This window comes from Oryza brachyantha, chromosome 11 (assembly GCF_000231095.2).
Source record: "Oryza brachyantha chromosome 11, ObraRS2, whole genome shotgun sequence".
In the NCBI taxonomy this organism is placed as follows: domain Eukaryota; kingdom Viridiplantae; phylum Streptophyta; class Magnoliopsida; order Poales; family Poaceae; genus Oryza; species Oryza brachyantha.
In genome coordinates, this window is record NC_023173.2 from 1,901,187 (window position 1) to 1,915,556 (window position 14,370).

General features: G+C 37.9%; 1 protein-coding gene and 1 long non-coding RNA gene across 2 annotated transcripts; one reads left to right on the plus strand and one right to left on the minus strand.

Annotated features, from left to right (window-relative positions):
- Positions 1–2,037: 2,037 nt before the first annotated feature.
- LOC102720276 (CEN-like protein 2) lies at positions 2,038–3,462 on the minus strand. Its single transcript, XM_006662674.2, has 4 exons — positions 3,171–3,462; positions 3,003–3,064; positions 2,757–2,797; positions 2,038–2,655 (listed from the first exon to the last, which is right to left on the minus strand). Exons 1-4 carry the CDS (start codon positions 3,369–3,371, stop codon positions 2,438–2,440), a joined length of 522 nt encoding a protein of 173 aa, XP_006662737.1. The 5' UTR covers positions 3,372–3,462; the 3' UTR covers positions 2,038–2,437.
- On the plus strand, positions 2,326–6,851 carry LOC107305254. The gene is made up of 3 exons (XR_001551375.2): positions 2,326–2,813; positions 4,867–4,942; positions 5,966–6,851. It is a non-coding gene; the product is annotated as an uncharacterized LOC107305254 (long non-coding RNA).
- Positions 6,852–14,370: the final 7,519 nt, after the last annotated feature.

Here is a 14,370-nt window from a genome sequence, read left to right on the forward strand (position 1 = left end):
ATTTATGAATAAAATTTTCATACATGTGTTCTTAACGATCTGAAAGCCAAAGCTAAAAATAAACTATAATAAAAAAACACAAAATTTACTCTAAATTTAAGGTTAAAAATTTAAATTTTGGTTTATAAACATAAGGAGAAACAAAAAGATGGAGGTGAGATTATTTAGTAGAGATTAAGTTTGAAAATAAAATATGCTTACATTTTGGAATGGACGGAGTACATTTAGGAACAAAGAGAGTGGAAGGCCACGTAAGGATAAATAGAAAGAATTTAGAATGATAAATCATTGATGAGACAAATACTACTTGGAGCAGTGAACATCACCCAAAATGCTTATATTTTGGTGTAAGACTCAAATTTTAGAAATAGTTATATTTTAGAATAAAGAGAGTAAATTACGTCCCATGTGATAGTTCTAAATAGTTATATTTTAGAATAAAGAGAGTAAATTACGTCCCATGTGATAGAAAATGCACTTATAATTGTGAAAATGTATTATTCCCTATGTTTCATATTAGACTTTCTAGGATTACCTAGATTTATTTGCGTGCTAAAGAATCCAGATAAATATATAAAACATATACATCAATATATGGATAAATTTAGACAACCCTACAAAGTCATATAATATGGATCATGTAGAGTAGATGTTAAGTAGGATTAACTCAACTGGGTGGATTTGTTTTATCCTAAATTAATAAGGACAGAGTTTCTTATAGATCATATCGGACATTTAGAAATGTTTTAGTGTTAATACAGCCCCTCCTCCTGACACTTAGTTTTACCAAGCCTATAGCTAAAGCGAACAGAACACAATAAGTCAACGAGTCAACCGGTGGGGCCCAGTGCCATGCAATAGTTTGTGGCACACGGGCCCATTGACCCGAAGGCCCAGATATTTTCGGTTTGGTAGCCCAAAAGGGCGTGTACGTGTAATAACTCAAATTAGGCCCAGCTTACCAGAGGCCTGCTAACTCTAATGACGATGGCCCATGAAGACCAACAAAAAATACCCGTAGAAAGTACAGGCTGCGGTGTCGTCGCAGCCCACTCTGCCGACGGCAGTGTCGGCGCCTTGAAAACTCTCTGCGAGCTCGCCGGCGAGGCGATGGCGCCACCACCGCAGCGCGGCGGCCGCTGGGCCTGCTCCGGCCATGACTACCACCCGCGTCCTCCTCGCCGCCTCTCCTCCGTCCGGCGATCGCTTCATCCGGGACCGTACGGGGATCCGCCGCGAGCCTGGTGAGGATTTTGGTTTTGCTCTCGTCCCTCCACCTTCCTTCCCCCCTCTCAAGATATGATGATCCATTGCGTCGCTTCGATGCGCGATCCCCGCGGTGGATCCAGTAAATTCTCACCTAAAATCGTGGGACCATTCAGACATTAGTGCTACGGATTCCCATCATATCACTGTTGTTACATGTTTCTGACTGCTTTCTCTCTCTCTCTCTCTCTCTCTTTTTTCTTATTACTTACTGCATGTTGCTAACCTGCACAGTATTTAGTAGGCAATGTGGATGAACTTGTATGACAAAAGGAAAAGTTGGATTCCCATCATATGAGTGTTTTTACTGCATGTTAACCACTTGCATAGAACGCGCGTCTAGCTGTTTCTAAATTTATCCATGGATTCATTGCATATCAGCATATGTTTTCTATATATGTATATATTCATTAGCATCTATATCAATTTAAGCAGTAACAGAAAGTCTTGCAATGGGAAAGAGAAGGAGCAGTATGCAATGTGGATGGATTTGTACAAAAGAAAATTCCAAGAAAGGTTGGTGTAAGGACATGATAATGTATGAGAGAGAAGGCAAAGAGGGAAAGTGGCAAATGCTATATAGGTGCACGCACATGACTATACTCCTCCTACTTTTTAGGAGATAGAAACGCTGGATATTTCCATGCATATGATTGTATCCAAACCTATTATATGGAGGAGCAGTGCAATACAGTTAGAGAGGGTCTTCATCGTTCACAAATCACAAGGTGACACAAACTTCACAACCAAATTAGCGAAGTTCACTTCCAGGAGATTGCACGTCAGAAAAAAAGGTTCAAATCATGTGGAGCCACCAAGCGACATACAGTAGATAAAGCCTTTTCTGCCGGTTGGGGTAGTCCACCAGCATAATTTGGCTTGTACATGGCTTTGAAGCATCAATAATTGACGTGGATTACATAGTGCATTGCACTGGAATTTGCTAACATGCTTACCAATCTTAATGCTTACACAACAATCTACTACTTCGTACTCGATGATATGGAAAACGATCTAATACTAACACATGCTGCAATATGCATCTGGGTTTATTCGCAGATATACCAGCAACTGATGTAGCGACAGGGGATTCATTCAAGAGAAAGTGATATGGCAGAAAAGCTTTGACTTCAGAGAGCCGTGACTTGGACAATGAGAGCTGCATTGTTTCTCAGCGTCTCCTGGCTGCGGTCTCTCTCTGGGCGTTGAAGTACACAGCAGCCACAGGAAGGCCAAGATCATTCTCCTCGGCAAACCGACGGGTGTTGAAATGGTCCCTGAAGGATGGCACAAGTACAGTTTGCCTGCGTTTCTGCTTGAAGAGCACAAAGATGAACCTGTGGATGCCTATGTTTGGCTTCGGGCTCTCGTAGCTTATGACCTCCCGTCCTTAAATCAGAAAGTGAGACAATTCGTTGTTTATTCAAAAGAAGCAAATGAGTGAGTAAGATGGGAACAAATTGTCGCAGTTTATTAGAGGAAGGACCTACCAAAAGAAGCGTCCGTTGTCCCGGGTATATCAGTGACAATCCTGTGCAAGTGTAAAGGTAAGATTTGCTGATGATTTAACCACACTACTACTCCCACTAAGAATATTTAGATTATGTGTTTTTTTGCACACATGAAAGATAAAGTAATGGTCCTATCTTCCCCAAAAGCGTAACTAATGTCTAGCTAATCAGTAACCACTCACAAAAAACAAATATAGTATATAGATACAGAATGATCATGGTTACCAATGGAGGTGCTCCCTTAGATAGGGATCGCTCGGTCCTGGTACATCTGGGTCAGTCATAACCTGAAACATGAAGAGTTATGGTTAACAATGGGAAGGAACAGTATGTAATATAATCAGAGCCACCAATGGAATTCCTAGGATTGAGTTGACTGTTCCACTTCCATACCAATGTGAAGAAAGACCGCAGGTCACCCCCTTGGACCTCAACTCTTGGTTTAGACACAACTGCTGATGGGTAGAGCTCATGACCATTAAATACAAGCTTGTTGGAGTTATAGGTCACTATCATCTTCATGCATGGGTTAAAGGTATCAAGAACTTCTCCAATCACGCGCCCTACAACAAGAGGCTCCACAGACCTAGACATGTTTAGATGGGTTAGATGTAATATTTTGTACACCAATGAGTGCTCTAGGTAGTCCTGGTGAGCTAATGCACTTGCACTTGGATGAGCCGTGGGCTGAATGCTGGGCATTGGTAGTACGAGCCTCTATTTATAGTGGCCAGCAGCCTGCTGGCCAAGTGTGTTGTAACCTCACTGGACAATGTGAGACATGAGTAGTATGTGTGTTCTTTAGTCGGGTATGTCGTAGAAAATAACTGAAAAGGCTACAGAAAGTAGCCAACAACTTTTGCAAGATAACCAAGCTATGGGCTTGTTTCTTGTATAACAGTTTGCACTTTGCTATAGAATCGATACATGCTATACTTCATGTATCTTCCATCAAGTTCTTAGGGTAATCCCTCTGCATTTGTCTTCTTTTTCTAAAGAAACTATTTGCATGTGAAAGCTGCAAGTCACTGTGTTGCAAATCTCTCTGGAAGTATTAATATACCTCTTTTCAGGGCCTTTCTTTATTTGCTAATACGGGCATTTTTCAGTAGAAGGCCATTATTTTTTTTCTGATGACATGAATCCACAGTTGAGTCATAAAAAAGTATAATTTAGAGCAAGACTTACAGTCACCCCCATCTTTTCGCTTCCGTTTATTCTTATAAGTCAAATTTTAAAATTTCAACCTTAAATTTAGAGTTAATTTTGAGGTTTTTCACCGAAGTTTATTTTACATACTTGGCTTTTAGATCGCTAAGAATATGCATATAAAAGTTTTATTCAAAAATTATTTTTTCGTTTGCAAATATGCCATTTGGCAATCACCCATATTTTTGCTTTTTATAAGCATAGGTGAAACGGCTTGTTGATGATTAAAAAATAGTTTGCATATATAACTTTTATATACGCGTTCTTAGTGATGTAAAAGCAAAGGATGGAAAATAAACCACGATGGAAAACCTCAAAATCAACACAAGATTTAAATTCTAAAAATGTATTTTTTTTCTTATAAGGAAAAGCGGAAAGATGGGGGCTACGCTATTTCTCTGTGAAACATAAGTAACCTTGAGGCAAGTGGATCTATGAATTGTTGCTGTGCAGTCTTATTGGTCAATAAACTGTGTTGATCCTCCTATCTGCAGAGTCTGTGTAACAGTACACTCTGTAGCATGTTATGAATTTTGTTAATATCTTATGCTTTTCAAAAGGAAAAACAGACAAATTACTCTGTAACGTTTATAATGGTACCACGGTAACATTTAGTTTTGGAGAGGGAAATTAAACTATTTTTCAGTTTGGAAAGGTCACATCTAGATAGAGTTGTTTGTGGAAAGTTAGGAATTATGCCCTTATTGAGCAAAAGAAAAAAAATATAACACTTTCTAGTGATTCTTTTTGGTTTTGCCAAAACTATCAATTCATTTTTTGCGTGTTCGATTTGATGATTACTTGTTAAACGTTAAAGCTTGCCTTGCTTGCTGATATTCTTATCCTCCTGTTTTCTAATTATTCTTTTGTCATCTAGCAGACAAAAAATGCTTCAGTACCTGCGTGGAAGTGTCTGCGCCCTCAAGTGCTGATCTTTGCACACATTGTTTATGTAGGTAAGCCCCATTTAGCGTTCTCTTTTTCTGTTAAGGAAAAGAGAATTTGATGAGTTTAATTGCTATTAGAATCTTTCATCAAACTGTGATACCAATTGGATTACCATTATTATCTGTTTATTCTCTTCTTTGGAGGACTATGGTAACACACCATGGAAGAGAATAAAGGAATGGAACGCAGTGCTGCCACCACTTCAATGTGTATGGGTGCTGTCTAGTGCTCAGATGTCATTTCAATGTTTAAAGATCACCTGCTCTCCTTAATTGAGCCATTAAGAAAACTTTCTATATTTCCATAAGTAGTGGAGCCAAGTACTACAGCTTTATGCATTCCTCTGTTCTGGTGTAATGCCATCATGCCTACTTGACACTTTGAGCAAGTAGCCAAGTAGAGGTAGTGGAGCCAAGTACAGCTTGTGACATTTTCCAGCTCCATTCTAATGCCATGATAATTGCTTGACACCTAGCTGAAGTAGTGGAATCTCCTAGCTGAAGTAGGGCCTTGTTTCTGGGAATTTTTCTCCTATTTAGCATTTCAGGATACATTTTTGTGTGCTCAAAATTGTTTTTAGTTTTTCAGTTAGCTTCATGTTTATAGGAATGAAATAAATATTGTATATTATAAACCTAAAAATTGATTAGAAGCAATGCTGATTGAGAAAGTTTTTGTGGAAATCGTAATTGAGAACTATGGTAAGCAAAATCCATAAGTTGGTAAGAACAGTGCTTAAAAAGAAACGCATAGTAGGCACATGTCAAAAGTTGTTGTATAGCAATTCTACAGCCCCTCAATGTACACTTTTCTTCATTGGTGTGCTGACTAGGATAGGGATTTACACTCTGGGAAATATCATCTGTAGTCAGCACCTGCCAATCTGGCTGTCACATCACCTTGGTAATTGTTACTTGCACAAGAACATAGAGAAAATAGAAAACCTTACCTTGCTAACCAGCATTCTGCATCATTTTTGTCTTGTATATGACATCTCTTGAACCCAATAACCAGTTATCGCTTACATGCAGATAGATGGTGATGTTTCCTGTTTACCGTCGAAACTGCTGTTGCTTGGCACCTTGTCACTTGCTACATCTGTCCCAAAATAAAAGCACTTATAGATTGTTTAGTTGGGATCAAGGTTAAAAAGAAAAGAAGAATGGATGTGGGTAAAAGGATAAGTAGGTACAAGATAGAAAAAGTGTATAACATTTAAATTTTTGAAATGTTTATATTTTGGAACAGATGAAATAGACGCAGATGTTACACCTTGAAACGCCACAATGAAACGTCCACCAAACCAAACGTCAGCCCCTCAAAAATGACAGCTGTGGTGAGTGAATGTGTGTTGATGGGAGGATCATTGTGGGGGCAGCCTGTGGGAGGCAGCAAGATACTCAGATGATGGCAGGCAGACTTTGGACGGAGGATGCCATGATCCAATGGTATATCTATGAATCAGTGATTCTGCGTACCTCGCCCGTTGATTGAGTTCCGTCTTAGAGCTTCTTCGGACCATAGAAATTTTATAGGATTTTTAAAGAAAACAATTCAATTCCTTCATTTTCTTTTTAAAAATCCTTCAAACCGAAGAGGCTCTGAATCTAGTTCCTGCTAATTGTGGATTCACTTCATGGATGAGGGGGTGTTCAATGGCCAAGAGTGTGTAGAAACATTTCTCTCTAAGTTAGTGGAAATGTGAATGTTCTTTGATCCTTCTTGAAGCACCACTCTCTTGTCAAATCGACAAATGCGGACAGCACTGCAATGAAGGGCCTTATGCTCAGTACCCATACTATAGCACTTAACGCACAAATGTTAATGGAACCCTAGCACTAATATTATTTCTTAGACAAATTCGTCTGTACAATGGTATTTTATTCATTTGTACAATGGTATTTTATAGAACTCGTACTTATCCATGACATTTCTTAGAATTAAATATTTGTCAATAATATTTGTTAGATATTTTTCTTCATTTTTTCTACAGTTCTGTGAAATTTGGCCAGTTGATGAAACCCGAGCTTTTTTTACTGGATTCCAAGCTAATATGGATCCTGCCTTTTGTGATTGTTCATATCATTCATCTTCATTATTGAGTGGGTTGACATCAAAAGTTGACCCAATGACGTGTCACACACAAAGGTTTGGGAGTCACTTCTTAGAACGCTCTAGTGTAGGACTTAAATTCTTAGATTATGCGAGCATGCCAGTCAGTTTGATCCTGTAACTGACAAAATGAAGAATAAAACAAGTCGATCGACTATCGAGCCGATAGGTAACTGAGAAACCAATTGATTGGATGTTGATGTAGCAGTATTTAGTCGATAGGTTGATCGATCGACTATTGAAAGCTTGGATCGACTGAAAATTCGACACAAATATACTTGAATAATAAATAAATAAATAAATAAATAAATAAATAAATAAGCAATGAGTACTTTGCTGTGATCGGCTAAAACTAAATTGCATGTGATCCTCTTAAGCTGATGTAAGGCAAAATAATTACCGATCTAAATAAATCCAGCCGATTGGTATAAAAATAATGCAGTAAGGCAATCTGCTACTCTATTGATGTAAATATAATAAGTATGTAGATCGCCAAAGATCATCGGCTATAAACGACCAGCAAATAACTAAGATCTATAAAATATCTAGCCCAGATTGCTAAGAATAATCATAGAAGATCGGATCAAACCAAGACAATTCAAGATTACGTCTAGCAATGTCAAGATAGATACTAAACAAATCTATCAAGTCGATGACCGATAACTTATTATCGGCTGGTACTTCGATAAAACAATGAGCAAAATACATTGATCTGATATAAACCATCTGATAAACGCAATCTACTTGATCGGACCAAACTGAGACAATATTAGATTGAATATGTTAAATAGCAAATATCAAACCAACATAGATTGCCAAAAATAGTCGACCAGATCAACTCAAGACAAGAAAATGATCTAAGCTGAAACTGATACGATAACTAGCAAGCGTGCAACCAAATTAGAAGATCGGACTGAATCGAGACAGTTCTAATCTAGCCGATACGATTACCGTGGTTGGCGAAACATAGAACTTACCCCTCTGCCGGAAATCGAGACGATGCAGCCCCGCGTCAGGTGCCAAATTCCACCGGTGTTGAAACCTCGGTGAGGAGAGTAGTGATGCGCGAAAGTAATTGATCTATATTGTGATAAGTAGATGATTTACAGTGACTCTAGGCATACATATTTATACCATCAGGTGGATAGTAGTTCATGTCGGACACAACACACGACTCCTAATAGATAACAAACTTCTATGTGGACTCTATCTCTAACTCCTCCTAGATAAAAACACACGTTACAATTAGACTCTAACTCTCTTAGAAATAAAACTAATTCAAATTAATATATAAAATTAAATTACACAGACTCTATCTATCTATTCCCAAATCTATATGCATGATTTTCAGGCTCAATTGGACTCATTTTTCCATCTGAGTCAAATCATCGGTTATATCCGAGTCGTATTCTAATTGCTTCCTGTCCGATTGGCATGTTTTCTATCCGATTCGATCATTAATCTCGTTTTAGTCTTTAAAGGCAATTTTCTAAATTCTGGCGTTAAGAGCGTTGGTTCACGAAACGTGTAAAATGTTTCAAAGCTTAATCTAATTGTTTACTACACCTCAGAACTGCCAAGATTGATCACTGTAATTTGCAGCCTTTCCTGGCGGGCTAACTTTGGCATCGAGTGGCTTATATCTTTCTCTGGACAGTTAAAGTCGTTTATTCAAATCATATTTCGCTGCTCGTGTATGTACATCGTATTATATTGTCAAGTACTCATGCTTTTCACAGGAAACAACTTAATTTCCTAAGGGAGTCTGAAAAATCACCGTAAGACATGTACAACGGTATATGAAAAATCATCGTAAGACATGTACAACGGTATAGATAATTATTGTCTATTTGATATACATAGACAACTAAGCAGATAAGTTGTACCATGTATAGCCTACTTGTTTGTCTATATAACATTTAATACACTATTTTTTATATCTTATATTTGTTGCATGCAACCAATGCATGTCGTTTTTCTCTAGGAAACATTGCATGCAACTTGAGAGCACGTGTCTAAGCAGTAGACGAACGAAGAGACACCGTCCAAGTTTTTATTGAGTTAATGATGTCACGCATGATGATTAATCTGACGTGAATGTATATAGACAACTATTGTCTCACTGTTGCACATAATCCAGGCACGTAAGGTACCAGGGCTGTTTTAAGCATATGATTTCTCACCATGAAAGTTGCATGATAACCAGTGTAAAGACTGCATAAATATTGGGGTATCAAACTTGAATAAATCCATTAAGACGTCAGTGCAGTTTTACCACTGGTGTAAACCAAGCTGGAAAGTAGAGAATACATCACATGGCTCAAAACACTCCCTTTTCACTGTGAATTCCTTTCAATCTAGATAGTTTTTACCGGTACCCAAAACCCCCCGGAGACTTCTATACCAGCCAGCGTGGAGGAGCAGTTACCGCGCAAACTGGGACGAATTTCAAATGAAAAAATTGAATTAAAAAAACTATGACAACTGCGGTTGGGTGGTGAAAACCACACAGATTGGCGTAGAAACCGCAGGGTTTTTTGGAGAAAACTGACATTAGTATAAACCGAGAATAAAAGGATTCAAAATATTCAGAAAATTAGTGTAAATATAGGAAAAATAGGAAATAAGTAATATGTTATAATTGTAATAGTTAGTACATATTTCATATATCGCATGCATTCGTATAACTAGCAAATAATTCATATAATATCTAAATACAACAATTTTCATTCTTCCTATTAACATTTCCCTAGAAGGTACAAATGTATACGTATAAATAATTCACATAGTAACTAACCATTACTATTATTATTTTTATATGACCTTAACGTACAACATACAAACATATGCCTAGATAGCTACAAGTCATTCACGTATTGACTAATAATTTCATATCACATTTTCCATATAATCTTATACATACAAACAATCATTATAAGATAAAGGTCACTCGAAATTTACCTATATCTATTGTTTCCTTATACTAAAAATTAACCTGACTAGCTTATACCTACAAACAATTATTATAACATGATAGTTAAACTGGAAATTAACCACATATCTACAAATAAAAATATCTATGTATCACTTACATACTCAACGCATTCAAATGCCTAAAGCATTTAGATACATTTTAAATATCTAAAGCAGAAACTACAAACTCATCAGTTTTAGGGAAGAAACCGTTAAATAATGGACGATTATCACGGTTTGGGGGCGGTAACCGTGTTATTTAAGTGCCGCTACAAGCAACGGTTACCACCCCAAGCTACGGGACTTATGCCATAAAAACCACGATTAGTATGAGAACAGATACATTTACCGAGTGCGACTGCCGCCGCTGCAATTTATGTCGTAAACCGCACAACTTTTCTCCACACGGCGCATCGGTGCCAGATCTAACGATAAAATAGTGTTATCCATACCGTCCGAAACCAATACCGCACCTCGGTGGAGGCCTCGATTACCGCGGTGGTAACCGGTTTTGTGAACCCTGGTTTTTTACCCGCGCACGACAACTTTTCAGGAGATTCTTCCCAGTACAACGTACGTGCCGGCAAGGAGCACGACGATGCTATTGGTGCCATCGATCAAAGATCATGGACGGGAGTACAACTACTACATTGTTGTTGTCTGCTAACCAACCCATATGATCATCTGATCGACTGAGAACTTGTGTCATCAGTCGCACGCTGTACTGGGACATGACGAGGCGTTTGTACCACGCAAATCTTATCCACTTCTTGCAGATTTCCAGTCCTTCGTAGGAGGAAGCCGTACGCACCCACTCTATCAAAAAAAGCTACTACCTCCTCCGTCTCATAATAATATCATTTTTCGTTTTTTATGTCCAACGTTTGACTATTTGTCTTATTTAAAAATTTTGTATAAAAACTTTAAAAAATTAGTCATGTATAAAGTACTATTCATGTTTTATCATCTGACAAGAATAAAAATATTAATCACAAAAAAATTTAAATAAGACAAAGAGTCAAAACATTGTATCAAAAAACTAAAAAATAATTTTATTTCGGGACGGAGGTAGTATCAGGTCAGGAGACAAGATGCAAAGCTAAACCCCAGCTTCAACCGTACCATGCATACAACTATTTGCAGAAAGAGTAAAAGAACAAAAAAAAATTAAGATGAAAGGGGTGAAATAAAAGTTTGAACAGAAGCCATATGTTGAGGAAATTAAACTTACAAAGAGAAGCGAAGCTGCTATTTGTCGTTCAGCAGAAGTGCAGAACTCCGTCCCTGCATCTCCATTTCCAAATCACATGATAAGTCTGTATTACCGAGCTGCTTTTGCGTTGAAAGCAACATGAATTGACAGGAACCTTCAATCCCATGATCTGTAACTTTTGTCTGTGTGACAGCTGAATCAGTCGCCACGCTCCCTTTCTCACCGAATTGAGATCACTGCACCTTAAGAACTGCACACAGTTTTAGCCATCCATTTTGATGATGAACGAGACACAGTAGATGCTACAGTAATATGGTTACAATAAATGCGCTACACTATTTTGAATAATGTGCTCCACTTGTTTAGGCCATCTGATCTCCATCCTGTGGTGACAACAGCAACTACATAAGTTGCCGTCATTACTGTGACTGCATATCTCCCTTTTCACCATATCAAGTTCTAGGTCCCTGAGATCTTTCATCTGCAAACAGTAAATGCCAGCACAAAATAGTTCCCAGATACAACATAACTTATAAATCAGAAAGAGCTCTGGATTTTGTTTTGAGGAACAAGGGTTAATAGATAAAACTTATAAATCAGAAAAGTAAAACATTTCTTAATAAGGGTCAGACCAAGCAAAAAAAAAAGCATCCTGAGCATAGGAAAATACATATACCAGTCAAGAAGCATCCTCAGCATAGGAAAATACACAATGGTTGCATCTGAGATGTGGGTGTTCAACTATGACTGTGTCAAGATACAGGAGTCAGGACAACTGGCTGTGGCACCGCATCGTCAGATGTCTGCCGAAAAAATGGGAAAAAGTGCACAACAGAACATATCACTCACGCTGTTTGGATCCAGAGACTTTTTTAGTCCTTTGTCACATCGGATGTTTTGACGTTAATTATGAGTATTAAATATAGACTGATAATAAAACTAATTGCATAAATAAATGCTATTTCATTAGACAAATTTTTTAAGCCTAATTAAGGCACGATTATCAAATGTTTACTGTAGCATCACATTCGCTAATCATGAACTAATTAGGCTCAATAGATTCGTCTCGCGAAATAGTTCAGAGTATGAGTGAGTTTTATTAATAGTCTATATTTAATACTTCTAGTTAGTGTCTAAACATTCAATATGACAGGGACTTAAAAAAAGTCTCGGGGATCCAAACACCCCCTTAGGCCGCGTTTGGCATGACTGCAAGTTAACTAACCTCCCTCGTTTTTCGCGCGCACGCTTCCCGAATTACTAAACGGTGTATTTTTTTAAAAAAATTATAGGAAAGTTGTTTTAAAAAATCATATTAATCTATTTTATATTTTTAATAATTAATTAATCATGTATTAATCTATTACTACGGTTCCTATGCCGGATAAGTTAACTAACACCCCATCCCTCAACGCGACCTTAGCAGTCACTTGGATATGTTTTCAACTTTCAGGCACTCGTAACGCACGAGAAACAGAAGTACATTTTATAAGCACAAATAAATGATTTGAGTAGACGAAAATATTATTTAGCCTATACAAAGCATTAAAATGTGATGCAGCTGTTTGCACAAAAGGCCTTTTACACCAGAGGAGTTTACTCAGATGAACTAGCTAATTGCACATCACATCTGAGACCTATAGTTACTCTGATGAGTGAAAGAGCAGGTAGCCTTGTGACTTAGTACAATCCAAGATCTCGGGTTTAAATCTTCATAGGAGCATGAATTTTAGATTGGGTTGTTTGAGAGACTAGGTTCTCTATTTAGGTTACGTTCTTGAATTTAAAATAAAAAAATGGTTATATATATCCGATTAGAAATAGAGGCCGGGTAAAAAATATCCTTCTATAAAAAAAATAAAAAATAGTTACTCAGATGAACTGGGGGTATTTAGTTGGTGAAATAAAAATTTTTACATGTCACATCAGACGTTTGACCGGATGTCGGAAGGGTTTTCGAACACAAATGAAAAAACGAATTTCACGGCTGGCGTGGAAACCGCGGGACGAATCTTTTGAGCCTAATTAATACGTCATTAGCGTATGTGGGTTACTGTAGCACTTATGGCTAATCATGTAGTAATTAGGCTCAAAAGATTCGGCTCACAATTTCTCACGTAACTGTATAATTAGTTTTTCGATTTATCTATGTTCAATACTCTATTTAGGTGTCCAAAATTTAATGTTTTTGGGTGAAAATTTTTGGAACTAAACGGGATCTAAGCCATATTTCAGTGCTCGGGAAGATGATTTGACCGTTAGTGTTTTTGTCCTTCCTGTTGAATTAATCATTGCGAGAATGAACGTAAAATTTTCTTGCTCCATTTTCTGTACAGCTTGTGGTAGCATCCTATCAAAGTAGAGATTAAACCATTGTCTCCCATTACCAATTTCACATTTTCTCTAAAATTCCTTTTAGTTAAATGGAGGTTTCATGAAACCGTAGGTACATAAAAAAAGAGTGTGGAATCACAGGATCAACACCAAGAATATCTCACAGTTATGAAAAATCTAACTGAACATTATCTCAGAGGTTTATCATAGCAGCATATATCCCCCCCCCCAAAAAAAAACATCTAATAGGTAGCTAATTTCCATTAGAGAACCGCAGCATTATTATTATATGTCCAAATAACCACTAACAGAAATGAAACCCCAACCACGAGAGGAGATGGAAGGTGGCTGGTTGGGCCGGTCAGGGATTCTTTTTATGGGCCTGCAAAGCCCATATAGCCACCGGTGGGCTTCCATCTATCGTGCATTTGATGCTTAATAATCTGGATGTAGAGATTTAATCCTGTTGTTCCACCCCACCAAGAGGTTTTCTTTCAGTCACACTAACAATGGGGATATCCATTGTTCAGAGATATGCCATATTCAACGAATATGGACTAAGGACATTCACAGTGTACCTACGTGATCAGTACTCTCAACTTGATACGGAGCCGGATTATGTACCAATATGGCGAGTACTTTTAACTTGAAATGGAGACGGATTGTGTACCTACGTGGCTAGTACTTTCAACTTGACACGGATGGCAGCGTCGAGACCACTGTTGAGGCTACCTCCACATGTGGATCAACTTGCCAGATTCGGAGGTGGCTGAGCCTGCCACTTGGGGGGGGGGGGGGGTAAGT